The 27,139-nt window shown below is 38.5% G+C and overlaps 1 protein-coding gene across 3 annotated transcripts in view; it reads left to right on the forward strand.

Annotated features, from left to right (window-relative positions):
• The window catches only part of TRHDE (thyrotropin releasing hormone degrading enzyme), a 450,694-nt gene extending 427,334 nt beyond the window's left edge, over window positions 1-23,360 (forward strand). For all 3 annotated transcript variants that reach the window (XM_060245085.1, XM_060245086.1, XM_060245084.1), the window contains 4 exons: window positions 16,433-16,600; window positions 17,501-17,641; window positions 20,528-20,609; window positions 22,171-23,360. In XM_060245085.1, the coding sequence (XP_060101068.1) occupies window positions 16,433-16,600; window positions 17,501-17,641; window positions 20,528-20,609; window positions 22,171-22,314 (535 nt within the window). In that variant the 3' untranslated portion in view covers window positions 22,315-23,360. The remainder of the gene's footprint in view (window positions 1-16,432; window positions 16,601-17,500; window positions 17,642-20,527; window positions 20,610-22,170) is intronic.
• Window positions 23,361-27,139: the final 3,779 nt, after the last annotated feature.

Here is a 27,139-nt window from a genome sequence, read left to right on the forward strand (position 1 = left end):
CTATGAAACATAAGAGCCATGCTAGATCAGATTAAAAGCCCATCTATTCCAACATTGTGATCACACAGTGATCCAACCAGCTGCATATAGAAAGCCCACAAGCAGGAAGACTGCAACAGCATCATCCTGCTTGTGCTTCCCAGAGAGTGATTTAAAGAGGCATAGTCTCTCTGGTACTGGAGGATGAAGATATCCATCATGATCAGTAGCCATTGATATCTCAAGTCCACTCTCCTTTTAAAGCCTTCCAGCCATGATCACCTATCACTAAACACTGTGTGAAGAAGTATTTCCTTTTGTCTGACCAGAATCTCTCACCATTAAGTTTCAGTGGCTTCCTCCAAGTTCTAATATTGTAGCAGAGGCATCAGTCCTCTCTGTGCCATGCAACCTTTAGTCATAAAAACGAAGCCTTGGTGGCAAATCCCAGTGTCCTAATTCGTTGCAGTCACCAGGTCTGTATTGTACCAACTATTGGCTGACACTCTGTCTGTCACCACTTCCCACTACCATTAGGTAGCCTCTCTGTCTTGAACACTGCAGCCTTCCTCATGTTCTTGCAGGATTGGCTCACAATCTTTCTCTGCTGTGCTATTGGCTGATTCTGCTCTCCCAAACCTGTCACTGGCCCCGTCAGGCAAGAAACCCATGAGAAGGCCACTGACCTCTGAGGGAGACAATTCTCTGTTGGTGGCTTACTGATCACTTCTGACTCTTCTCAGGGCCCTGTTTATTATCCTTCTAATTTTTCTTTTCCTCATTTCTTTTTCCTTTTTTCTACCTCCCCTTTTGTTCTTTCTCTCATTCTTTATCCATATCTCTGACTTTCAGTCTTTTTATTTCATTCTGTCTGTCTATCTTCCTCCCTTTAATCCACTCAAACAGTACCAATTACATTTCTTCAACTGACAAGGAATGTTCATTAACAGCAGGGAGAGGCCACTTCAACCCCAGCAGATAAACAGAGGGAGCGAAAGGGAGGCATGCAGTGGCTTACTTCACAGTGTCAGCTGCTTGATACTACCAGCCATTTCCTCCAAGGGAACCACTGTTGCCAACTTCCAGGTGCTTGGTCCCCCCCACACACACACTGTGAAGAAAGACTTTCCTTTTCCCATGTAGAGGCTGCAGGGTTGCAAACTCAAGGTTAGGAAATTCCAGATGGCAGAGATACCTCCCCTTGAGGTGTGAGGGAAAAAATGCCTTCACTTGGGTGGATAAGAAGATAGCAAGGGGTGGGACTTCCGGTTTCGGTGATGCACAATTAGGAGCGGCTCGGACCAGTGCATCCAGAGTCGCTTCTAAATCGGACTAATTGAGGGGTCACCCATGAAGGGCGACTCGACTTGGGGCCCAGGAAGGGTCCCAGAAGGCAGGGTGCTTTGAGTGGTGGAATGGGGGTGTCAGCGGAGACGGCTGCCCCCCAATCCCGCTTGCTCCTAGCCTCATTGCTCCAATCACCATTTTTAAATGGCATGATTGTCGACAGCCGGCTTTTCTTTTTCTTTCTGCACTCTGCATTTAAATAACTGCAATATTAAGACAAGCTGCATCTATCCCATCCTCGCTGTAAGAGTTCTTTCTTCATATTACTGACGTGTATGGCATTATTCCCGACAAGCAGGGAAATGGAGAACCAAGGCCGAAGCGGATTTAGTGGAGGCAAAGACTAAGAAGGGAGGGGGGAACTCTCTCTCCTTTTTCAAGGCTTCTAAAAGTTTCTGCCTACCTTGGTAACATTTACAATACCTGCATGAAGAGAACCACACCAATCTTTAGTCATAGAAGAGACTTGATGGCTGAATTTAACTGACTTGTTTTAAACCCCCTCTAGGGAAAAAGTTTTGGATTTGGGGAAAGTTGCTTGCAAGTATATATGGATGTGAAGGACAGCTGGCTTTAAAGTATTTTGAAGCTTAAATTGAAGTGCTCTGAATGAATTTATAAGAGCTCTAACTTGACTTTTAAATGCTGGTGGGTAATTTATATTGACTTATAAGACATAGCAGGATCTCTGGTTGGAAGAAGAGCATCTGTGCAAATTTCCAAAATGTAATTTTGTTTATACTTTTTTTCTTTCTTTCTACCCATGGTTGGGATATTTGTCAGATTTTATAATTTTTATTATTTTTAACTACAGAAAGATAAAGCAGTACAGAAAATACATAAAAGGGGGAAGGGGGCATTTACAGAATGGGAAAAACAGAAACAGAAAAAAGTACAAATATATCAATTATAATGCTACCTCCAAATAGACTACGCAGATCTTTCTACCTGCAGGTAGAAAGATCTCCATATATTTTACCATCCTTTCTTTCATTACAGAAAATTTTTAATAAACTAATACTAGCAATATGAATCTAAACAATTCTTCTTGAACACAAATAAGTGTATAAAGTTAAGAAAAAAAATTCAAAACCATCTCAGCACCAATTTTGCCTAATTTAGCTTAACCCTTTTATAAGCACAAATTAAATTGTTGGTTTAACAAAATCCTTATTAGAATACACACATAGAAATCATATATTTATCTTTAACAAGTTACAAAAAATCCAACTTAATAATTTGTCTATCTCAGTCTAAACAGTTTCTCCAGAGAGTTATGTTAGAAACAAATCTACCAGATTACAAACAATTGTGCTATCTACCTTTTCAACAATTAATCCAACTCTTACATCAATATGAGCATTTTCACCAATTCAACATACTATGAATAAATCTGCTATATAAAAATATATGTATATATTATTTGCACTCTTTAGCATTAATCCAAATTAAGCATGTATTAAAGTTTTAACCACTCCCTTCTTTCTTTTAAAATCACATATCTATTCATTATTAATAATTGCATATTTATTTACCAACAAAGAAAGAAAGAAAAATCAGAGTTCAGTAATCCTTCCCCCCAAAATTTAAACACTTTTAGATTCCTTTAACTTCCTTTTCCATATTACACCAGAGACAACCCACTTAATGCGACCCAAACATCACACTTTGTCTTATAAAATCGCATGTCATTTCTTAGTGAGAGTTCCATATCCAGCCATTCACAAGAATGAGAAAAGTTCAAAATCCTTCTTTCTGAAAGCTTTCCACATCTTAATTTGCTGGTCGGGATGTACCTTTTCTCTTCTCAGTGTGGCCTGCCCCATCAACAATAAGAGAAAGAATTCAATGTTATTTTTCCCTCTCTGCATGACTTCACTGAATCTTAATTTCCGGTCTTGTTTTACTGCTGCGACATAGGGATCCATTTTGGTTTTCTTTTGTTTGTTTTGGAGCGTAGCACTTTCCCTTTCCAATTCCACGGATGTCAGCCGGATCTCTTTAACACTCAACTTCTGTAGATTTTCAATTTCACTAACTTTCAGCATAAGAATACCCATTTGCTCTCTAATAAACTGCATTAATGAGCCAAGATCCTGTTTCAGAGACTTGATATTGGATGAGAAATCTTTTTTATAAGACAATTCACTAGGCAGTGCCATTTTCTCTGACAGCAAACTCAGTCTCTTAATCCAAGTTGAAAAGTAGCTTCAGAATCCTGTTAAATCCACATTCCACATTCCACAAGAGCTCCAGCTGAGATTTCAAAAGTTATCATTTCAAATACAGTCAGGCGACAGAGACAGATCTCTCTAAAATATATCTCCTTTATGTTCAGATCATATTGCAGCCTAGTGATAGTCTCTTTTGCATATGTCCAATAATAATCTGGGTCAATTTTAGTATTTGTATTCAATTTAATTTAAATAGTTAACGATACTTAATATTGCTCGTAGACTTTTTGAGGCCTCATTTCTCTTCCTTTGAGCTAGCCTCTCGTTATGCAAAACAACCCATTAGCCAGCAGTACTGAAAAGTCACTTACTTGTCAAGTAGAATTGCCACATTAGGAGTAGAAAGATGCTACATCAAAGGCATATTGAGAAAAGCGAAAGAAAGAAAGCAGTCAGGCGTTCATCTTTTTTCTGCTGGTACGCCAGCTTTCATGGCTGCGGAACCTCGGGACAGTAAAAAAAATTTACTGGCAAATATCTATGCCCCAAATGAACAACAAGAGAAATTCTTTCAAGACTTGCGTCTTAATCAAATTTGGAGTATATAGAATATTAGCTAATAGGAGATTTCAACACAGTTTCGGACAGACAACTGGACAAAAAATGCACAAACAGACTAAAAGCAAAAGTCTTCAATTGCCAATAAGTTTTTGGAAATTAGCAGAAGAACTGGATTTGGTTGATGTATGGAGAACAAGCTATCCAAATTCTAAAAATTCCACCTACTATTCTTCTAGCCACCAAACATGATCAAGAATCGATATGTGTTGGCTTTCTACAAGTCTGATCAAAGATTTAGTTGAGACAGAAATTCAAACAAGAGTTATTTCAGACCATAGTCCTGTAATGATAAAGTTCAAAGGTACACGAATGAGAAGATCATGAAGGTTAAATATCTCAATTTTGAAAGATAAAGATAAAGAATTTCTTAAAGAATTGCAATTAGATACAGTATCAAGAAAAAGAAAGAAAGAACTGAACATTTTCAAAAATTAATGTCATTAAGCGGGAGAAGCTGAAAAGAACCTTAAAAAACAACCAACAAAACATGAATTTCAAAATAAGGTAAAAAAAAATACAACACCAATTGAATTTGTTACTTATGGAGGAGACGGAGATAAAAATGAGGTATGCTAGACAAAAAAAATTTGTACATGCCAACAAGCCTGGAAGGTGGTTGGCCTATAGGATGAGAAAAGAAAAGGCCAAAAGAATAATTTCAATCCTGAAAGATGAGAATAATAAAGAAAAAACTCAAAAGCAAGAGATATATCAAATCGTGGAAAGTTCTCTAAAAAATTATATGAAGATAAGCAAATTCATAAAATAGATCTAGAAGATTATATTAAACAAAACAACCTTAGTAAATTTACAGAGGAACAGCAACAAATTTTAAATGAGCCAATAACAATAAGAGAACTTGGAGACGTAATGGCATCCCAAAAGAATGGCAAAGCCCCAGTTCAGATGGACTGCCTGCTGAATTCTGTAAAGCCTATGAGGAGTTTTTATTATTACCATTTAAGCATCTCATTGAAAAGATTCAAGAGGAAGGCCAAATACCAATTTCATGGCAAGAGGCTACAATATCTTTGATTCCAAAAGAAGATACTGATCTGAAAGATATTAAAAACTATCATTCAATCTCCATTTTAAACGTGGATTATAAAATTTTTGCCGCGATACTGGCCCAACGTTTGAAGAAAGTTTTACAGTCTACAATACATTATGATCAAGCAGGGTTCCTTCCTAGAAGATACCTGAAAAATAATGTCAGAACAGTTTGTAATATCTTGGAATATTATGAAACTCATCCAGAGAAACAATTGGCTCTAATTTGCTTGGATGCTGAGAAGGCCTTCGATAATGTTCATTGGCAATTTACGCTACAACAATTGAAAAGTATGGAATGTGGTGAAAATTTTTTGAGAGCAGAAGAAGCAATATATTCTTTTCAAAATGCAAGGGTGACAGTGAACGGCGAACTGACAGATGCAACTAATATTAAAAAAGGTACAAGACAAGGCTGTCCACTGTAACCTCTACTTTTTATTCTATCTCTAGAGATACTGAATAACCAAATAAGGGAAGATACAAGTATCAAGGGAACAGTGATAAAAAGTGAACAATATAAACTGAGAGCCTTTGCAGATGATCTAGTTTTTATATTAGAGCAACCAATAGATTCAATAGACTGTCTTATAAACAAGATCACACAATTTAGCTACTAGGCAGGATTGAAGATTAATTACCACAAAACAAAATTTCTGACAAAGAATATGATGATGGAACAAATTCAATCTCTTCAGCAAAAATCAGGGTTTTTGTATGAGAAAAGAATCAAATACCTAGGTGTTCTTATTTCAAATAAGTGTAGCAATTTAAAAACAGATAATTAGGTTCAAGTCATGCCATTTTTCCAAGTCTTTTTTAATTTCTTTAATTATGATAAACTACTTAAAGAAATTAAAAAATACTTGGAAAAATGGCATGACTTGAACCTATCTTTAATGGGAAGAATAGCCTTAATAAAGATGAATATCCTTCCAAGGCTATTATTTTTGTTTCAAACTATTCCAGTTTTTTAAATAGGGATTTTTTCAAGAATTGAACAAGTTGGTCTCCAAATATGTTTGGCAAGGCAAAAAACCTAGAATCAAACTAAAGACATTGCAAGATTCCAAATTAAGATCAGGTATGGGTCTTCCAGACTGGCAATTGTACTATAAAGCTTCTGCGCTTTTGTGGGTAAGAGACTGGATATTACTGAATGATAAGAGACAATTGTTGTTAGAGGGACATGATCTTACTATGGGGTGGCATGCATACCTATGGTATCAAAGACTTGAAGGCCATTCCTATTTTAAGAACAATTGGTTTTGGAAATCCTTGTATCACACGTGGTCATGGTTAAAAATTAGAATTTATCAAAAAATTCCAAGATGGGTCTCTCCAGTGGAAGCATTTACCCATCCAAATCTTTAAAAGCCAAATCAGACTTAAAGATATGATGACTCATTGGGAAAAGATAATCAGCTGAAAACTAGAGAGGAGTTGGAAAATATGGATATTAAAATGAATTGTTGGTTGAGAATGCAAGTTGAATCTAGGTATGTAAAAGACAAGATGACAGGCTTCAATACAGAACAATACCCATTTGATAAAATACTTTTAGGTCCACAGGAAAAGTTAATCTCCAAATTATATGCATATCTACTTCAGATGAAGACACAAGATGAAGTTGTAAAAGATTGTATGGTTCAGTGGGCGAAAAACTTTGGCCACAACATTACATTAGAAGAATGGGAGAGACTGTGGAAGCTCAATGTTAAATTAACTGGGTCAGTAACTTTTAAACAAACAAACAAATAGCAAATAGCAAGCCTTTATTGGCATAAAACAGATTTAGCAGTAAAATAGCAATATAAATAATATAAAATCATAGATTATAAAGTACATAGGGAGCTGAAATACATAAAATAAGTAAAATATATATGAGTCGAGTTTAGCCAAATTAAATAATTAAAAGATAAAATGTGGTCATTCCAGAACCATTCTCTGTCGTATTTCCATGGCCTGTTGGAGAAATCTAGCCACCATTAAAGTTACCTCAGCGCAAGTGTCATTTAAAAGTTTGTGGACTTTGTCTGAATCAGCACAGCCCAACATATCTGCTAAGATATCTTTCAAGTATATACAACGAATATCTTCATAAAGAGGACAGTTCAGTAGTACATGGGAAATAGTTTCAATACACTTGGAATTACAAATACAATGTCTATTAGAGTACTCAATCCTGTTAAATCTACCAAATAGGATAGCAGATGGTAATGTGTAAGATCTATACTAATATGTCTAACAAATGTTGGAAATGTACTAAACAAGTTGGCTCTTTTTATATGTGGTGGACATGTGAGATAGTGAAGGACTATTGGAAAATGGTTCATGAAATACTACAGAAAATTATGAAGACAAGATTCAATTCAAACCAGAACTATTTTTATTGAATATATTTCCTGAGGACTGTTCCAAAGAAATGAGACATTTGTTGGCACGTTTCAACACAGCAGCCAGGATTCTCTTGGCGCAGAGATGGAAATCTCAGAAAATTCCCATGAAAACAGACTTGGTGGGAAAAATTCTGGAAACAGCAGAGCTGGATTTTTTTTATCCCAGCTGTTGGCTGGGAAATCTAAGGATGAAGCAAGAAAATATTGGATGAAATTCTATGCCTGGTTAGACACTCAAGACTCTTAAGATTCTTTGATGTGAACTTATTTCTCCCTTTTTCCTGTATTTCATATTACAAAATTGTCTTTATTGCAATTGTCAGACTTAATAGATATCTTAACTAAAAGATACATAATATAAAATATCAAAATGTTGATGATGTTTAGCTTAGGGATAATAATATGTGACAATTTATGTATTTTAAGAAAGTATTGCAGATGTAGGTTTGTATTCTTTGAAAGTAACTTTATGCAGAACAAGGTTAATATGTATTCTGTTTTCTATTCCCTACCCCTATTTTTTTTCTGAAACTAATAAAACTTTTTAAAATTGAAGCAGACAGCAAGGGTGGGGGGCAATCACCCAGAGGCCTTTAGTGGTACCTTTCCATGTTGGTGGGAAATTCCTATGGTATCACTTCAGGCCTCTGAGAGAGAGAGAGAGAAGCCTTTCCTCCTGGGAACCACTGTCACCAATCTCCAGGCAAGGGCTGGAAATCACTCAGAATTACAGCTGCTCTGCAGATGGCAGAGATCAGCTCCCATTGAGGTGGGGGGGAGTGAATGCCTTCACTTGGATGGGTGGGAAGACAGCAAGGGTGGGGAGGCACTCACCCAGAGGCCTTTAGTGGTATCTTTCCAGGTTGGTGGGAAATTCCTAGAGATTCTGTGGTAAAGTTTGAGGAGGCCGTAGAAGTTAGAGCATCAGAGTGGAGTCTGCCAGATCCAGGTTCTTGCTGTGGAAGCTGACTGGGTGATTTCAGACTAGTCACAGACTTCCAGCCTAACATGCATCACAGGGTTGTTGTTCAAATCACAAAGAGGAGAGGAGAATGATGTAAACTGTTTTGGTCCTCCCTCCCACTGTGAAGAAAGACTGTAATTTTCCTATGTAGAGGCTGCAGGGAGGGGGAAGGCAATGGAAACCTGAAGTCAGAGAAGCAGATAAAGGGAAGGAGATGGGTTGCCAACTCCAGGTTTGGAAATTCATGGATATTTAAGGGATGGGGCCTTAAATTTCTGCTTGCCACACAAAAGAGGCAGAGTGAGTTGGAACCCCGGGGCAGCTTGTGCAAAATTGAGGAGTGTGAGACCGGGACAAGGCTAGTGGGGAATCAATCCTTGTCTGTTGCTGCCAGCTCAGATCCCATCAGTGAATGTGTGAAGTTGGGATTATTTACCCCATTTTACATCACTTTACACTTACATTGAATCTCATTTGTCATTTTAATGTTCAATCCCCCAGTTTGAAGAGATCCTTTTGGCACTCTTCACAATCTGCTTCTGTCTTGACCACTCTAAATAATTTGGTGTCATCTGCAAACTTGGCCACATCACTACTCACCCCTAACTCCAGACCATTTATGAACAAGTTGAAAAGCACCAGTCCTAGTACAGATCCTTGAAGGCAAACACATGCTAGATTATTTTAAAAAATGATGCTTTTATGTTCAACAAGATTCCTCTTTATTTTTATCTGAAAAGTTTCCTCTCAGCACCATGAATTGTTTCCTTAATGCAAGTTAAGAAAAGGCTGAAGCTATGCAGTAAAAATGTCTGATTTGCCAGCTTTTGATATGCTACAATTTGTGAGTATCAACTTCTCTAATGAAGTAAGAAAGGAATTCTGCTGGCCCAACTGTATGTTGCTCACAGGAAGAGTATCAAGAACTAAAAACAGTATCAGATTACAAAATAGATTGCTCAGAACAAAAAGAAAAATAACTGTTAAGATGGACATTGAAGAAGTCGTCCAAGAAACAATGAGTTCAAATCCTGGTAGAGCAGATTAGGTTAGAAATCCAGAAATACTTAACCTGTGGCATTCCTCCTGCCATGTAGGTGTCTTTTCATAGAAAAAGAGGTGCTGGAGCTCATTAGCACAACTTATTTACATGTGCCACACACACTTGACATCACCCGATGGTGTACTAAATAATATCAGCTCAGCATCTACCTTAGAATGCTTCTTGAATTATAATTGTCATAATAAAACCTTGCTCGCATCATACTTTTAAAATTACTTTCTCCTATGTGGCCACAGTGGCATGATGAAGATTTCCATCTGTCCACTTTATATGTTTTGGTTATTTTCCCATTTTTTTGTGGGGGGGGGGGGAAATATTAGAAAGTTTGTCAGTTCTTAAAGTTCAGCAAAATTCTCAGAGGAGATTTGAACAATGAAGCCCAGAAGCAAGTAACTTTTTGGGTGGTGGGGGGTAAGAAAGAAAGAGTACAATAAAATTTAGAGGTTTTAGAACTCCGGTCCTGTGAGCTCCTGCCCAAAATGAGGCCTGCTGCCATGTCTCACTCTACTACCTGTCATCCTGCCATAAGCCCTTTGTTCTCCTTAAGCCTCAGAATTGAAAACAGAGAGAGGTGATTCACCTTTTTCCTCTCCTCCACCCGCAGGAGCCCTCACAGGCTGAAGTGGAACCTGCTTTTGCTCTCTAGCCATCACTGAGAGTCTTCATTGTAACCTTCACTGTCTCCACCCCTCCCAAACTGGCACTCAATCCTGGGCTAGGGTCCACCCAGATGGTGTCTTGGTCATTCCCTATCCCGAGGTCAGTGACCTTAATTGACTCTTCTCCTTGTCTACACCTGTCCTTGCCCTGCCATTTTCTGACTCCTGCTTCATCACAACCAGTGAGAATAGACAGAGGGCTACTAGGTCTCTGGGTCCTTCCCACCTTGCAGTGAGCCCACCCTCCCATTGCTTCCAGCAAGCTCAGTCTTTCAGCCGGACTACCCTCTGCTGGAGCCTGGCTTTGTAGTATCATCCACACCTCTTCTAGGCTGGGCCTGTTCCACCAATCATGGCCTTGCTGCTGGCCTATTTGGGTGAAGTTGATCTTTGCCATTTTGACCTCTGCACCCCCACTCCCCGGGGCACCAGAAAGACACACTAAGTTAAGTCTTCATCAGAGCAAGCAGGGAAGGCATCCCTCAGTCCAAAACTATCTCTGGACACAACCCTAGGTAGCATTGGATAAGGGACTAAATTGGTTAAAAATTATTGATCTTTTTATCTTGACTTTTTACAAAAAAGATTATGAGAGCATTTTATTCATGGATGCAGAACTGCAAGAATGCAGATTAGTGTGGTAAAGTGCTACAACCTAAACTGATACGTTAGGAATTAGTAGTACCTAGTAGGCACCACAACTATCATAGTGTGTAAAATGGCAATTATTACATATCTTCAAAACATTTGTATTCTTATGGGAGTTCTATGTTTCAAAAATTCTGTAATTAGTGCTATCACATAAAATAAACTTTGGCTAAATTCTCAGAATTAATCCAGGACTTCTGATTAATTTTCTTTCTTAAAAGTTTTCCTAAATTATTTGGAACATGTCAGTAAATCAAAGAACTGCCTAAATTGCATTCAATTACATTTGAAGAAATTAGAACACCATTTGCCTGGAAGATAAATAATTAAGAGCCCATTTTATAAATGTATTTCCATTTGTTAGAACTTAATTCAAACATGAACAAGCATGTACCAATTAATTACAACTAAAAAGATTGTTCTTAACTATTTGTAAAGCTTTATTATTAATCATCGGGAAATAGATTTCTCTGTAAAGGCACAGCATGATTTTAATTATTTTTCTGTTTAATTTTTAATGTTTTTCAAAATAGTTTTTATCACCATCTATGTTAGCCCCATATTTTACCCTCACCATGTCTCTTAAGATACAATTTAAAAATTACAACAGTATTAAAATGATTCATTTAAAATGACACTTTCAAAAGTTAATACTCATATACTTTCTGCAGTATTCATCATAGCTTTGATTTATAAAAATTACAGCAGGCTAGATAGTCCTGTTAGAAATAGAAATATCTTTATCAGTATTTAAATAACAAAAAAACCTACTGTTTCTTCTCAAATCCATTTGGATAGTGTGCCAATATGCCCTGCTCCTGCAGTAAAACTGAAGATGCAGCATTAGAGTTTCATATATGTTGTTTTCAAGAAACTCTAAAAGTATAAAATGTAGACCTTGGGTTTTTTATTTTATTTTAGAAAGCTATGGTCCATATTAATTGGTAAAAAGAACAAGATTTTTTAAAAATAAATAACAGCTGACAGCAGTTGCATGATGAATTTGTGGTAAAAACAAAATAACTATGGAAATATCTACTTTTTATCAATGTCCATTTTACACACAGACAAAAAATACTGTGTTCATAATCCTGACACAGATTTCTTCTAAGAATTCTTTTAAACTGTTTACAATTATATGCTTTCACTTGTATTATGTTTACTTATTTCCTAATAATGGAACAAAATTTCATTTAGCACATTTTTTGGATGAATTTTGTTTGGATTAACTAGATGTGGATATATAGATCTGCTATTAAAAGCATTCATGACTGGAAAAATATGAGCGTGTAGGTTATTCTTCTCTGTATTGTTCAAATTTTAATATATGTGCTGCCAAAGTGAGCACAGGGTGTAGGTTATTGACACATGATCAGAGCTATCCGTGTTCAAAGATTTTTCCTCATCTAAAGCCACAAATGACCCAAATGAACATGAGTCAGCAGTGTGATGAGGTGGCTAAAAAAGCAAATGCAATCTTGGGCTGTATCGATAGAAGTGTAGTGTCCAGATCATGCAAAGTGATGGTATTGTTTTATTCTGCTCTAGTTAGACCTCATCTACAGCATGGTGTTCAGTTTTCGGCACCACAATTTAAGAAGGATATAGACAAGCTGGAATGTGTCCAGAGGAGAGCAATGAAGATGGTGATGGGACTGGAGACCAAGTCCTATGGGGACAGGCTGAAGGAGCTGGGTATGTTTAGCCTGGAGAGGAGATGACTGTGATATGATCACCATCTTCAAGTACTTGAAGGGCTGTCATATAGAGGATGGTGCAGAGTTGTTTTCTATGGCTTCAGAAGGTTGAAATTAAATCAGTAGAGTTTTTGACTAAACATTAGGAAGATCTTCCTGACATTTAGAGTGTTTCCTCAGTAGAACAGGCTTCTTCAGGAGGTGGTGGGGGTCTCCTTTTTTGGAGGTTTTTAAACAGAGGCTAGATGGCCATCTGGCAGCAATGCTGATTCTTTAACTTAGGCAGATCATGAGAAGGAGGGTTGAATCAGTGTTTAGTTCTCATGGCCCTTTCTTACATGTCCAGGGAATGTTGTTCACCACTTTGCAATCAGACAGAAATTTTTCTGCAGGCCAGTTTGGCCAGGGATCCTGGAGGGGTTTTTTTCCTTCCATCTTCTGGGAGAGGAGCAAGTGTCACTGGGAATGTGTGGGGCGAGGTATCTGTGAGTTTTCTGAGCTATGCAGGGGATTTGACTAGGTGACTCTGGAAGTCCCTTCCAACTCTATGATTCTGTGACTCATGCATCCCTAACTGTTCAAATAATTACAAGTGTCACTTTAAACAGAAGAGGCAACGCACAGAGATAGTATTGAAGATAGGATGGTTGTACATGTATGTGTGAGTGAGCCATGTCATATTCAGAGTGTTATTATGTTATACTAGTAATAAGGCCAGTTGTAGGGAAAAATACAATGGGTGCTAGAAATTTGCTGTGGCCTGGGCTGGGGGGCTGGGGAGGGAAACGGAAAGATAGAGACAGGCAAGGTATGTCAAGAAGGCAGCTGTTGGGAAGGAAAACAAAGACAGTGGGGAAATATGGGGTAGATTACCTAAGAAAAGGACCGTCTTTCTCCACAGTGGGGACCAAAGCAGCTTTCATCATTTTCCTCTCCCTCTTTTGATCCACACACCAACCCTGTGAGGTAGGTTAGGCTGAAAGTTTGTGGGTGGTCCAAATCACCCAGTCAGCTTCCACAGTAGGAACCTGAGTCTGGCAGACCCTGCTCTGAAGCACTGACTGCCACATCACAGTTACTGTCATGGGGGACTGCTGCTGAAAAGATGAAAACAGCCAGACCTAATTAAGTCATGCCAGTCAAGTGGCATCAGGTCACCCAGAGGGTGGTGCCAGGCCTAGGTTAGAAAACCTCCAGGTGGAGGCTGAAGATCTCCTGGTATCACAACTGAAATCCAGACAATAGATCTCTTTCCCCTTGAAGAAAATAAGTGCTTTGGAGGGTGGACTCTATGACATTATATTCAGCTGGGGCCTCTCCCTTCCCCCAAGTCTGGCTTCCATAGACTCCATCACAAAAATCTCAAGGAATTTCCCAACCTGGAGCTGACAGTCCTAGTCAAGACTTGCCCCAATGGGCTCTTCCTCTAAGGCCAAAATAGGCCTGGAAAGGGCCTCCTTCCTCCACCTTTTACTGACAGAACCAAGCTTGGTTGTAGGGCTGCCAGGTCGAACGCAGAAAATAGCTGTGGACTTTGGGGCGGAGGCAGGAGACTTTCCCATTCCTCCTAAAAACATAAATAAAAATACAGCAGTGCAGTTCCCCTGAATACAGTCTTTATTTCCCCATGCCCCAGAAGATGGCTGCACTTCCACTAAATGAAACTGAACATGCACACATACTCACAAAGCAGCCAAATAAACACAGCACACACACACTTTTGTGATTTCACTGGGGGAACTGAGTCACTGGAGCTGCTAAATGTAACTATCTGCTGTATTTCAATCAACTTTTTCAGACTAAGAGGAAAACAAAAGCACAGCAGCCTAAGGGATGGAGTTTTCCTCTAAACAAACAGACTCCTTGGAGCTGCTAAATGTAACCATCCGCTGTATTTCAACCAACCTTTTCAGACTAGCAGGAAAACCAAAACACAACAGCCTAAGGGGTGGAGTTTTCCTCCAAACAAACAGAGGGACTCTTCTGCTTCTATTCCTTTTACATAATCACCAGGAAGACCCAGATGGCTCTGCTTACTAGCCATACCCATTCAGGTTTCCTCATTGTCTTGCATCCAAGCTGGCTGCACTTCCACTAAAGGAAACTGCACACACTCACAAAGCAGCCAAATAAACACAGCATACAAGCACTTTTGTTATCTCCCTGGGGCAATTGAGTCACTGGAGCTGCTAAATGTAACTATCTGCTGTATTTCAATCAACTTTTTTAGACTAAGAGGAAAACAAAAGCACAGCAGCCTAAGGGATGGAGTTTTCCTCTAAACAAACAGACTCTTCTGCTTCTCTTCCTTTTAAACATTTGCCAGGAAGAGCCACGAGCTGTGGCAGTTTCCCTTCTCCCTCTGTCTGCCAGTCAAGGGGAGGCTTTCTTTCTCTCCTCTGTGAAGCCGTGCCTCAATCCTCAGCCAATGGAACACAACGGACCTTGATTGAGGGTTTGACAGCCAAAGGTTGATGCAGCACAGTCCCAACCAATCAGGGTGCTCCATTTTGCCAACATGAAAGGGGTTTTACTATATAAAGGATTATATTTGTGAAAAGCAGGAATCTTTCCCTGGCCTCCTGCTGTTACATCTCTGTTCCTATGTGGTCTCAGAGGGACAAGAAAGAAATTTGAGCAACTTTTTGCTCCTATTCTCCCAAATCCCCTCCTGCACTGCTTGGTGTGGGTAGCTGGAAAGCTGGCCTTGTTTCAATCCCTTTTGAAAGCAGAACCATGTATGCCGCTTGACCATTCTCTGGCCATTGCAAGCAGAGTAATACTTATGATAAACAGGGAGCTGCTTTTTCTGTCAACACACCTGGGTTTGGATTCTCCTGGAAATGCCACAAATCAGCTGTAGCACAGGAAACAGATCCTTGAAGAGCCACAGCAACCTTGCATTAGTCCCCAGTTGGAACTGTGGATCTCTCACCCCATGGCATGTTCCAGTTGACACAAATCTATATAGTACCAACATGAAACATATTTTAATAGAATATTAGGGAAATGATGCATATCTTCATGCATTATATCAATATAATAGTAGGTAATGGACACTACTGCTAGATTGCTTAAAAGTGTAGAACTCCAAGTATTAACTCAGCAATCAGCCCGGCTCTATTTCACTTGTGAGATAATGATTTCAGCCAGGTCTCATTGTGGGCAGGAGCTCACAGGAGCAGAGCTCTGGAACCTCTAAATTTTATTGTACTCTTTCTTTCTTACCCCACCCTCCCAATTGTTCAAACCACCTGTGAGAATTTTGCTGAACTCTAAGAACTGACAAACTTTGTAATATTTTTCTCCACAAAAAAATGGAAAATAACCCAAACATATAAAGCAGAAAGATGTAAATCTTCATCATGCCACTGTGGCCACATAGGAGCAAGTAATTTTAAAAGTATGATGAGAGTAAGGTTTTATTATGACAGTTATAATTCAAGTAGCATTTTAAGGTAGATGCTGAGCTGATATACTTTAGTACACTTTTCAGTGATGTTGGGTGTGTGGCACATGCAAATGAGTTGTGCTAATGAGCTCAGGCTCCTCTTTTTCTACAAAATGACCCCTGATTGCAGCTCTTTTTTTTCTCTCCCCTGCCCTAACGACAAAATCAGATCTGCTTTGTTTCCTTAGCAAGCATAAAGGAAAATGGCAAGAATTGGGCTCACATAGCTCTATTTGCAATGGCTGTCCATTTGTTTTATCAAAGTATGTGTAATTTTAATTTGCATGTTCCTCTTGTTGAAAATCCTATTAACATAATATTACTGCAAATATCCTATTATAAAATTCTATTAACATAATATTACTTTTTTATATAAAAAGAATACCATTAAATGTAAGAGACATCGTCTACTGCACAGGAGTTTCTTTGATGGATGAAGATGTATGGGAGTTCATCTGGATGAAATTCCACTCTACAATTGCAGTATCAGAGAAGAAAATATTGTTAGAAGCCTTAACATGTAGTGATGACAGAAATTTGTTAAACAGGTGCGTTGATTGATCTGACATTTCCAATCTTTTAAACAGTTGTTATACCAGTAACAGTATCACTTTCCTCCAAGCATGCTTCCATAAATAGAAGTATTGGTATAAACACAGCATTCACACTGAAACAATAACCTATGGAAATGCTTGTGTTATATCATACCGCTTCTTCCAAATGACATTCCCATAGAAATCATTATGAATTGTGTTTCATTATAGAGTGGATATTATCTTGGACAGGTCTTTAGAATGAAGGATAAAGTCCAGCCCAGAGGTGGCCAAAGTGTGGCTCTGAAGCCACATGTGACTCTTTCATACATATTGTGTGGCTCTCAAAGCCCCCATCGCCCTGCCAGCTGGCTTGGAGAAGGCATTTTTCTCTTTAAATCAGTTCTCCAAGCTCCCTAGTGACTTGGAGAATGCATTTAAAGTTAAGTTGCTTTCTTTACACCTCTCCCTCCCCATCTGCCTTCCTTCCTTCCTTCCTTCCTTCCTTCCTTCCTTCCTTCCTTCCTTCCTTCCTTCCTTCCTTCCTTCCTTCCTTCCTTCCTCCCTTCCCTTCCCTTCCCTTCCCTACCTACCTACCTACGTTCTCTCTAACATCTGACATTCATGTCTCATGGCTTTCAACCTTCTGTTTGGCTCTTGCGTTATGCAACTTTGGCCATCCCGGTCTAGACCTTCATTTGGATCCACCTTTTACCAATAACAATAGCACATGCCTATAGTGTGTAACTTTTTAAATCTCACTCTTCCTTGTCTCATGTCCATCACAAATAGAAATGGAAAACTACAATGGAACTTAATAATGATATAGTAATTTATGATAATTTCTGCAAGTCTTGATATCTCATGATATTTGGTAAACACTAACCATTTATTTCCCTTCTCCCATTATTCAAGGCTTCTTAATCTATCTCTCAATTCAGAAGTTGTCTTGGACCAAGATGCAATTGATGTCATAATCCATGTAGCTAGAAATCCACATGGAAGAGATCTTGCGTGGAAGTTTTTTAGAGAAAAATGGAAAATATTGAATGCAAGGTAAAATTAATGTTTTACTCTAGGCTTAAATTTAGGCTTTAGTATCATTTTTCAATCATGTTCTAAACCTTTCTTTAAGTAGACCAATGTTAGATGTACACATCTAACTAACAATATAATATTTTCAATGAGATGCATCTTTGGTTCATAGATGTAAGCATAATTGTTTAGTTTACTGTTGTTTAGTATTGTATTTTGATACAGGGTTAAGTCCCATGATACTCTTTTGCTATTGGCAGAGACTTTCTCTGGAGTAAGGAGCCTTCTTCTGTTGGAAGAAAGAACCCTATGATTATTTTTCTGCATAACACTGAACAAATGCAAGATTACTGACAGGAAGCTCAGGGAGCAATCTGAAGCAGGTCTAGACAGAAGTAGGTTACTTGTTATTCAATGAGGCATGCTCCCAGGAAAGTGTCTTTAAGCCTGCAGCTCCTGTCAAGAACAGGGCATACATAGAAGAGAGAATAAGCTAACTAAAGTGAATCTAGAATTTTTGAGTCAACAGTAAATATTAAAAAGAAATGGCAAAACACTACAAATACTATGCTTCCCTATGTGAGTGTAGCACTTCATCAAGGGAGATCTAAAGGCACAATGAAATACTATTTCATGCCTTCCCCACAGCATCAGCATAAGGAGTCAGCAGTAACATTACTGTGAATGGAGGCCTGAACACTCAACAGTCAACATTTCAGTTCTTTGATCAAGTAGAGCCAAGAAGCTGGATAAGGAATGGGAAAGAAGCATAAACTATTCATTTTGTGTAACAATCTATAATGGTGCTCATCTGTAAACTAAGCAAGGAAGGAAGAAACATGGCTTTGTTATGTCCTGTGGCAATTCCATGGTACCTTCACTGGAAAGGATTGCAACTACAATATTTATGCTATAATAGAAGTTCAGTGAACAAATACCTTGGGGTCAGGGTACCTAAAAGCCTGTCTCTTGTCAAACTGTCCAGCCTTCTAGTTCAATCAATCAATCTTTATTGCATTAGCAAAAAAAAAAAAGCAACAATACAAAGTAAAATGCAAATGTCCAACAGGACAAACTTTGAAAAATAATAATAAAAAGAATTGGGTGTTTTTACAGAAAGTATTAAAACACAAAATCACCATTAAAATACATCTAATAACAAGAAAGGAAGACCATAGAGTCCAAAGACAAATGGCAAGCGATCCAGACCGATTTCACACTCACCCTACACCACTCTGACATTCCACTTTTCAGTGTGGCGTCCTTCCGATTTCCCACTATTTGCCCCGGGGCTTCAGCTTGCACTGCTGTTTTTGTGAGGCAAAGAGAAACTGCTAAAAACCGGTTTCTCTTTGCCGCGCAAAAACAGCAACGCAAGCTGAAGCCCCGAGGCAAATAGTGAAAAATCGGAAGGACAGCACGCTGAAAAGAGGAATGTCAGAGCGGCGTAGGGTGAATGGAAAATCGGTTCCAGAGTGCAGTTGTCACAGGCAGACATACTTTGATCAGCATGCCATACTTTGATCAGCATACTTTGATCAGCTTTTTTTTGTAGCAGGAACTCCTTTGCATATTAGGCCACACACCCCAAGAGCTTACAGTAGACCCTGTAATAAGAGCCCTTGAAGGATTGGCTACATCAGGGTTGTGTGGCCTAAAATGCAAAGAAGTTCCCGCTACAAAGAAAGCCCTCCCTGTCATTTTTTTTATCCTTTATGATAGTGGTAGCAAATTTTGACATTTGGAAAGTAGTGAATTGAGCCTTCTTGTTAAGACTCAACTCTCAAACTCTGTTCCCTCTTCTTGAGTGGTGAGGTAGGTGGCAAATAGAGACAGGGCATTTTCTGTGATGGCTCCTCATCTGCAGAACACCCCTCCCTTAAGACTCTTTTGAGGCCTAAATGACTGTAAGATTTTCTAAATTTTATGGTCTGCTTCTGGCCTGGAATGTGTTTCATGGATGATATTATACCATCTTATTTCCTTGGACTGGTCTTTTATGGATTGTTGTTTTTATATTGAAAGTTTATTATTCTAATTGAAAGCCACTTCAAGCAGGACTCTGGAGAGACAACATAAAAAATTCCTAAGCAAATGATCAGATAACACAGACACAAGAAAAATGTGGTTCAAAAGTCAGTCTTTTTCGTATAGGATAAAGAATCATGGTAAACTGAATGAAATTAGAAAAGTCATGTTTTCAGTTTTTAAGTACAAGGCAACAAAAAACAGTCCAATCTATTAAGTTTTAGCTAACAGTATGGAAGGTTTTACATCTAATGGGATAAATTACAGTATGCTGATAATTTAGTTCAGTTCCTAAAAAGCCATATCTGGATACAGTATGCAGATACAAATAGTATACAAAGGAAGCAGAGCAGTTTCAGTATCCTTTGGTATTTTTAATTATTTTCAAAGCTGCTTCTCAGTTTTATTCCATGCTGAGTCCCCCTCTCTTAGTACTTGTGGAAGGACAGTTCATCCCCTGCATGGGCAAAGCTTCTCTGACTTCCAATACTGTGCTGCAGTTCTGCACTGAAAGATAAAGGAAGCTGTTGAAGGCAACCTTCCTCCAATACAGCACTGAAAGACTGAGACATTTTACCTATGCAGTAGGCAAACATCATAGCCAGCCTTTCTTCCAGACTAAAGTAGGACTGAGGTCTCACTGTATCCTTCCACAGTTTCTCCTCAAATTTTGTGTTCAGCTCCAGCTTCGCCGTAATAAATTTTAATTTTTACTTGCAAGGATAAATTTTACCCCAACCAAAGTGGTCTATGCCAGAACCCTAGGAAAGGATTTGCTGTGTGTTGCATTACTATATTCAAAATGTTTTAAGATCTGAGTAATCAAAGTCATTTTCATTCAATATATTCTCTATTTTTGCTTTACTCCTGCTCTGGAAGATATGGAGAAGCATTATTTATGAATTCCAAACTTATCAGTGGAGTCACAGAATTTCTTAATACAGACAGTGAACTAAATGAGGTAATGTTATGCTGGCTCAAAGCATGCAATTGTTTTGTGTTCTTGGCCTCTGTGGTTTTCATATATTTGATAAGAAGGTTACACATAGTAGCCTTAAGGTACTTTGTCATATAATGTTGCCTACCACTGTTCCTCCAGTACTATTCAGTAAGCATACCTGACATGAGTCTCTTGTAAAGTAAAGATGTCCCTTTTTAAATTGTTTGATTAAAGGCTTGATCCATTGCATACTTTCTCAGAAACGTGTTTACTCTTAGTCTATGAGAACATTGAGACTTGTTTGTTCCAGTGCTGTTTACCTGGTGATTCCCTTGTAGATTAGTCAGAGTATAAACCACAAAGTTGCTGACTGATGCATTTGTATGAGAATGAATGGGTTATACCATCTGCAAATCCATTTCTGAGCACAAATCAAAGCTCTGGTGCCTTCTTCCACGAAAGCTTGTCTTCATATTACAATCAGAATGTGAGGCCCTGTTGAGTGTTCTACCATATATTGAAGATAGGGAAGTGTCCACAAGGGAAAGGACCTTTTCGGTTGTATCACCACACTTGTGGAACTTCTTCCGCACCACTAAAGGCATGGCAACATCTTTATTATATTTTAGCACCTTATGTGCCTTTAGTTTATTATGTATGTTTTAGGTTTATGTATCTATGGCTGGATTCTCACTCATGGAGTTCTTTGGGCATTATTGTTCCTAAATTAGTTTCCTATCTACTTAAATTCTGTGATTTTTATCTGTTGCTAGTGGATGCTGTAAATTCTGTCTCATTGAAACTAATGAGCTTAGCCAGGAGTAACTTTGCAAAGCATTGCATATTTTATTTAGCTGTGATTTTTATTGACTATTTTGATAGTTTGCTTTTGTTCTCATACATTTCACTGAGAGCCCAATTATTATAAAGTAATTTATACATATTTAATAAACAAATACTATTACCAATATTTATACATTGCTTTATAATTTTACATTATTTTTCTATTGTTGCAAAACTAAGAATAATTTTTATATTATTGCAAGACTAAGAATAATTTACTGTTCAAGAAGGGTTTGTAACAATGCCCAGTAGCTCCTTGGACAGATCCATAAATACCTATTCAATAAATTCTTCATACTTAATTCAACACATTTTAAATAACAGAAGAAAACTAAAGCTCTTCACTGATGAAGCTTGGTTATTTTAGCTTAACTTTGGCTTCCCAAGCCACATTAGGACTGTTTCCAATTTTCCCAATTTAGTTTCCAGTGTAAGAGTTAAACTTGATAAGAGCCCAGCTGTCTGCAACATAAAGCAGCTGGGCTACAGGAGTGATGGAGGAAGTGATGTTAATATAATCAGACATTGGTACGTCAGTATCTTCCAGCACAATTTGAAGCAATTGCATCACACCTAATTGATACAGTCTGTTGCCTTAGTGCATTTTGTAATAAATCTCCCTGCAAAATATCATTAGAACCTTATAGTTTTGTCTTCAGCATTTGACTTGTTCATAAGCTTTGAAGAGCATATTCATTTCAGTTGACCCTCAAAGTAAACTGTTACATTTTATTTCCAGCTAAAGAACTTTATAAAGACCTATGAGGAAGGATCTGCTGCCTCTTTCTCCCGAGCTGTGGAAACTGTGGAAGCCAATGTCCGGTGGCAAACACTTTATAAAGAGGAATTATTTCAGTGGCTGAGAAAATCATTGACCCTCTAATCAGTGTATCTGGCAAAGACTTCATGCAAGAGGAGAATCACAATGTGAAATTCCAAGAACCTTTGATTGGAATACAGTGGAGACAAGTTCCATTTGGAAGGATATATAGATATAGATATATTATATTTTTGCACCAATCTCCTCAAAACTGTAAAAGCCAATGGAAGGGGAAAAAACTCTGACAAAGAGAAAAGGTCATGAATGCTTACAAAACCCACTCCTCGCTGTACCATGACCAAATGTGATATTAAGTGGTGCATGTAAATGTTTCTGTCATTTGGTGGGGAGGGAGATCCTTCAGAATATTTGTGCATGTTGTATGGTCCCTGCCTGTATCCAGCATGCTTACTTAAAGTGTCCATGTTTTGTATGTGAATTTCTGTTACATCAAAGATGGGCATTATGCAAAAGCACAAAGACTATGACAATCAGTGTTTCAAAGACAAGGTAGGACAGAAAGAAGGAAGTGAAAGCTACATACATGCAACATGTGGCAAAGTGTTACCTGTACATGTCACAGGACATGTATGACAGCACTCCATTTGTATCTCAGTTACTGCTGAAGCACTAACTCTGAGTTGCAAAGTATCATATAACTTTCTTATCATATAAGTACTCCCTTATGTAAGTCAAAGATCCATACTTTGAAAGACAGATTACTTTCACAATGAGCTGTAATTTCAAAAGAGAATGTTATTTACTGTTGATCGCCTAATAACAAAGAAGCTCTCTAATCATAAGCTTAGACAGTCTTCAAGATGGTAGGATATGCACATTTTTTATTGTATTGAATCCATAAATTACCCATCTGTGTGATTTTTCTTCTATGTGAACTCTGCAAGTCAAATTCAGTAGGTGTTACTCAGCCAGGATAGTAGCAAGTTATGCAGCTATTGATGAACATTGTCATAAATACTCATCAACACGGAAGGAGGACTGACAAAAGAAGAAAAGGTATCTGTGGAGATGCATTATGGAATAGTCTAAACTGTAATGGGCAGGTAATGCTGTTTTCCCCTATCATCCTGTCAGTATGAGTCCTCTCTCGCACCCCCCACCTCAAAAGGTACCTATTAAAATCAAACTGAATGACATTTGGTTCAACTTTTAGAGCTATAAAATTAATATCTGTTAGCCTATGTTCAAAAGTAATAGACTAGATCCAGCACAACATTTCTGCCTGCACTAGAGCTCTTGAGCAAGCCGAAATGCAAGAAAATTACCACAGTAGCCATTTGTGCAAACTCAAACACATTGTATTTGCACTTGCACAAAATACTGTGTAATCAAACTTGGGTTTTCAGGAAGTGAGCCTAACGGTGTCCTTATTATCAGTATGGTTTCCCAAGGTGTAATATTGGAGAGGGAGCCTATTGTTCTTTTTGAGGCCACTAAATAAAACTATAGAGTTTCTCTGCTCATGAATAGCTCTTCATAGAGCTCTATTGTGCTCTGGACCAGAGTAAGGTATATGATAATAGGTCAAAGGTATCACAAGATAATCCCCCCCCCCCCATGCATTCCAGTTGGAAATAGCTAAATAGTCTTCATGGCTCAGCAGGAAGTGTTGTTATGTTGTTTCAGATGAAAGATTTTTGCTCCATTTTTCTATCCATGTCTGACTGTGCCACCCTAGTAATGTATTTTTTTTTCTTTCATGAAGGACTCTGGCTACCCCACTTGGAAAGTATAATATTTTGGCTGTTTGCTCAGCCCAGAAACCTGAGGGAAGGATTGGGAGTCCCCTTTAACTTTAATGTCACTTGAGAAGTTTTTATATTCCAGATTAACAAGATATTTTATTCAACATAGAGGGAAAAGGTCAAGTGAAATCAGTGGTTGAAATTTCTGAGGTAAAACCAGGGGCAGCTCGTCTACTAGTTTGCCTACCTCCCCCCCCCCACTGCTGCCACCACTTCCACCCAGTGCAATCAGACCCCATCGCCTCCCTCCCTTCATGGCACTTCGTGGTTTCAGGAAGAAGGAGGAGCAAAGTCTCCTCCCACGGGCTCTTCAAAGGATAAGATGCTGTGCCAGCTGCACTGAAGCTGGGAAGGACTTACCTGCGCAGCGGGGGGGGGGGGCGATGGAGTGGGGGGGAGCGAAGGGAGGGAGGGTGACGGCAGAAAGGCAGGCAGGTTCCCAAGTCCCGTGAAGGGAGGGAGGGCAGGTGATGGGGGGCAGCAGGCAGGAAGCCTGTCTGGGGCACCATGTTCCCTTGGGCTGGTGCTGGGTAAAACCAGTACATTCACAGACTTTAGTTTTTATGTTTCAGGCTAATGAGAGTTACTTAAAATATTTATGTTAGAGGTTTTTGTTGCAGTGTTTTCCAAGCACTGTTGAACACTTTCTTTGAGTATTCACTGACTCTTTTGGTTTCCAGAAGGCTGGGGCACTCTTTCCAGGACTTAGACCCCTTCTCTAAATACACCAGTACTTGTCTTGAGTTTTTAACTGACTGTTAGGTCTCTAAAGGCAGTTTCTAACCACACCAGACAAAGGATCTCTTCACTCTTCAGAGTTAACTCCCTGTTTGAATGGGTAGGGAACTTCTCCTCTCACTATAAGATATATCTATTTTCTTTGGCCTGAATGGGGGTCTCTGTCATACTACCCACTCATCCTTGCCAAAGTTCCCTAGTTCTTCTGTGTTAAACTGCTCTCTGAAACTGGATTCCAAAACTGACAGTACTTACGTAACTCTTCTCTGCTAGGGCTCAAATAATCCAATTCAGCAGTCTCTTTCTGCTCAGCTGATGGTGACCAATCAGATTGTTTGGAACAGCCTGTCACTCAAGGCTTTGTGTTTCTGTAAAGAATTAACCCTTCATGCCCTTTAACTATTTATACAGCACTTCTAAGTTTTTAAAAGTACAGTCCATCACAGTTACATAAGATTTTACACAATTCTTTCTGCAAGCAGAGCTGTGCTAAGTAGATTTTCCATTTGCACATCACTGGATCAAACCCAATATCTATATTGTGCTTTTATTCTGTCATGTAAAGTATTTTTAAAAGAAGCGAAGCCTCTCTAAAACTGTAATTATTTTTTCCTTACCGTTGTTCTTCAAACAATAATGGGCTTGCTAAGATGCAATAGCTTTCTTCCCCATTGTTCTATATATTTTTTCATCTTAGGAACTAGTAAATTCCTATACCATCTAGTGTGGAAAGTAGCAAGCTATTGACAGCAACAAGCACAGTTTTAGCGCTGTTTCCACTGTGTTTAGTTCTCTGTAATCCCTCTGTGCCCCCCCCCCAAACATGGAAGTTAAATTATCATAGTCTACAAAGGAGGAAAATACTTTTTATAATGGAAAGTTAATTTTGAAGGAGAGCATAGCTCAAATAATATTACAGTAACAGCAACTATACAGAGGAAGGAGCTTGGCTACAAGCCAGTCAGTGGCACAATAGTTTGGCTAACTATAGAACTGCCAGTACTAGATGGAAAGAATTAAGTATAAGTGGTTGTTTCCATTGAATTATACTCATCAAGTTCCCCCAAATGTCACTAGGTGTTCTAAGCTTTGAGCCCTTTCCACCATATGAGGAAATCAGTATTAAATGAAGTCCATAAGGCTCATGATCTTTAATTTTCTTCATTGACTAGCCACTGTAGGGAGGCCTTCTATGTAAGGTTGGTGGGATTTGTTTTTCTTACTAGAAATAGTGTTTGGAGTCTAGTAAAGCATTTTACTAAAGTATTTGTACTCTATTCAAATGTTGTTCCTCCCTGCATCAAAGTCATACAAAGTTTAATCTTGTCTGGACTTATCTTTGTATAGCAACAGTGACCAAACTGTGGGTTGCTAATATCAGAGTAACACAGCTCACAGGCTGTTCAGATGTGGTTCCAGGGAAATTTAATAAAATAGTATAATATACTATTATGTTATGATTGTTTGCAAGTGGATTTTTCCATTTGACATAGTAAAATCTAATAGCAAATTGCATTAAAAGTTAGTGTGTGAAAACATCTTTAGTAAAGGCATATACCTCTGTCTTCTTTGCTGCCATGTTAGAACCAAAGAAACCTAGATAATGGAAGAATAGTCACAGGGATAGCACAGTAGGGCAAATAAAAGTGTAACAGCATCACTATAAATGGAACAGAAGTAGAAATTGTTGGTGCTATTGGTCTGAGTGGGAAAAATGAATTGCCTGAAAGAGTCATTGCTAGTATTTTATGACTGTTAATCAAAGCTGGTGTTTGAAAGGGGAAATTGTATCATGAGGACTGAGGGGGGATTGTCACTGAGAGCAGAGCTGCTTTGATTTTGAACCTAAGTTAGGAAATGGCCATTGGCCGTGCTTGTAGTATACATAAAATACCTAGTTTATATCACAGGAGTGTCACAAAACTATAGGTATTCAGTTCTCACTGATGCATTTTGAAATTTGTTGTTGCAGGGATTCTGATACCATGAAGCAAAGCACTCAGATAATTCCTAATTTGTTACATTGAGTTGATATAGTGTTGCATATAAGATTAACAGTATAAGTCAGTTCTGAATCCTTGCAAGAAAATTATGAAAATGCTGGTGCTTTTTGCACGTCTCTGTTAATATGTTTGATTTATAGGCATTTTTCCCTTACCTTTTTAGTTATCACCAGTGTTTGAAAGCCACACAAATCCAATCTGTTCATTGATAATAAGCCAAAGCAAGAGGAACTGGCCAAAATCAGTTTCCCAGGATAGTGGTTGCCCCTGTGCAAGCACCAGTCGTTTCCAGCGCTGGGGTGACATCGCATCATGACGTTTTCACTGCAGACTTTTTTTTACAGGGTGGTTTGCCATTGCCTTCCCCAGTCATCTACACTG

This window comes from Heteronotia binoei, chromosome 8, assembly GCF_032191835.1.
Source record: "Heteronotia binoei isolate CCM8104 ecotype False Entrance Well chromosome 8, APGP_CSIRO_Hbin_v1, whole genome shotgun sequence".
Taxonomy (NCBI): domain Eukaryota; kingdom Metazoa; phylum Chordata; class Lepidosauria; order Squamata; family Gekkonidae; genus Heteronotia; species Heteronotia binoei.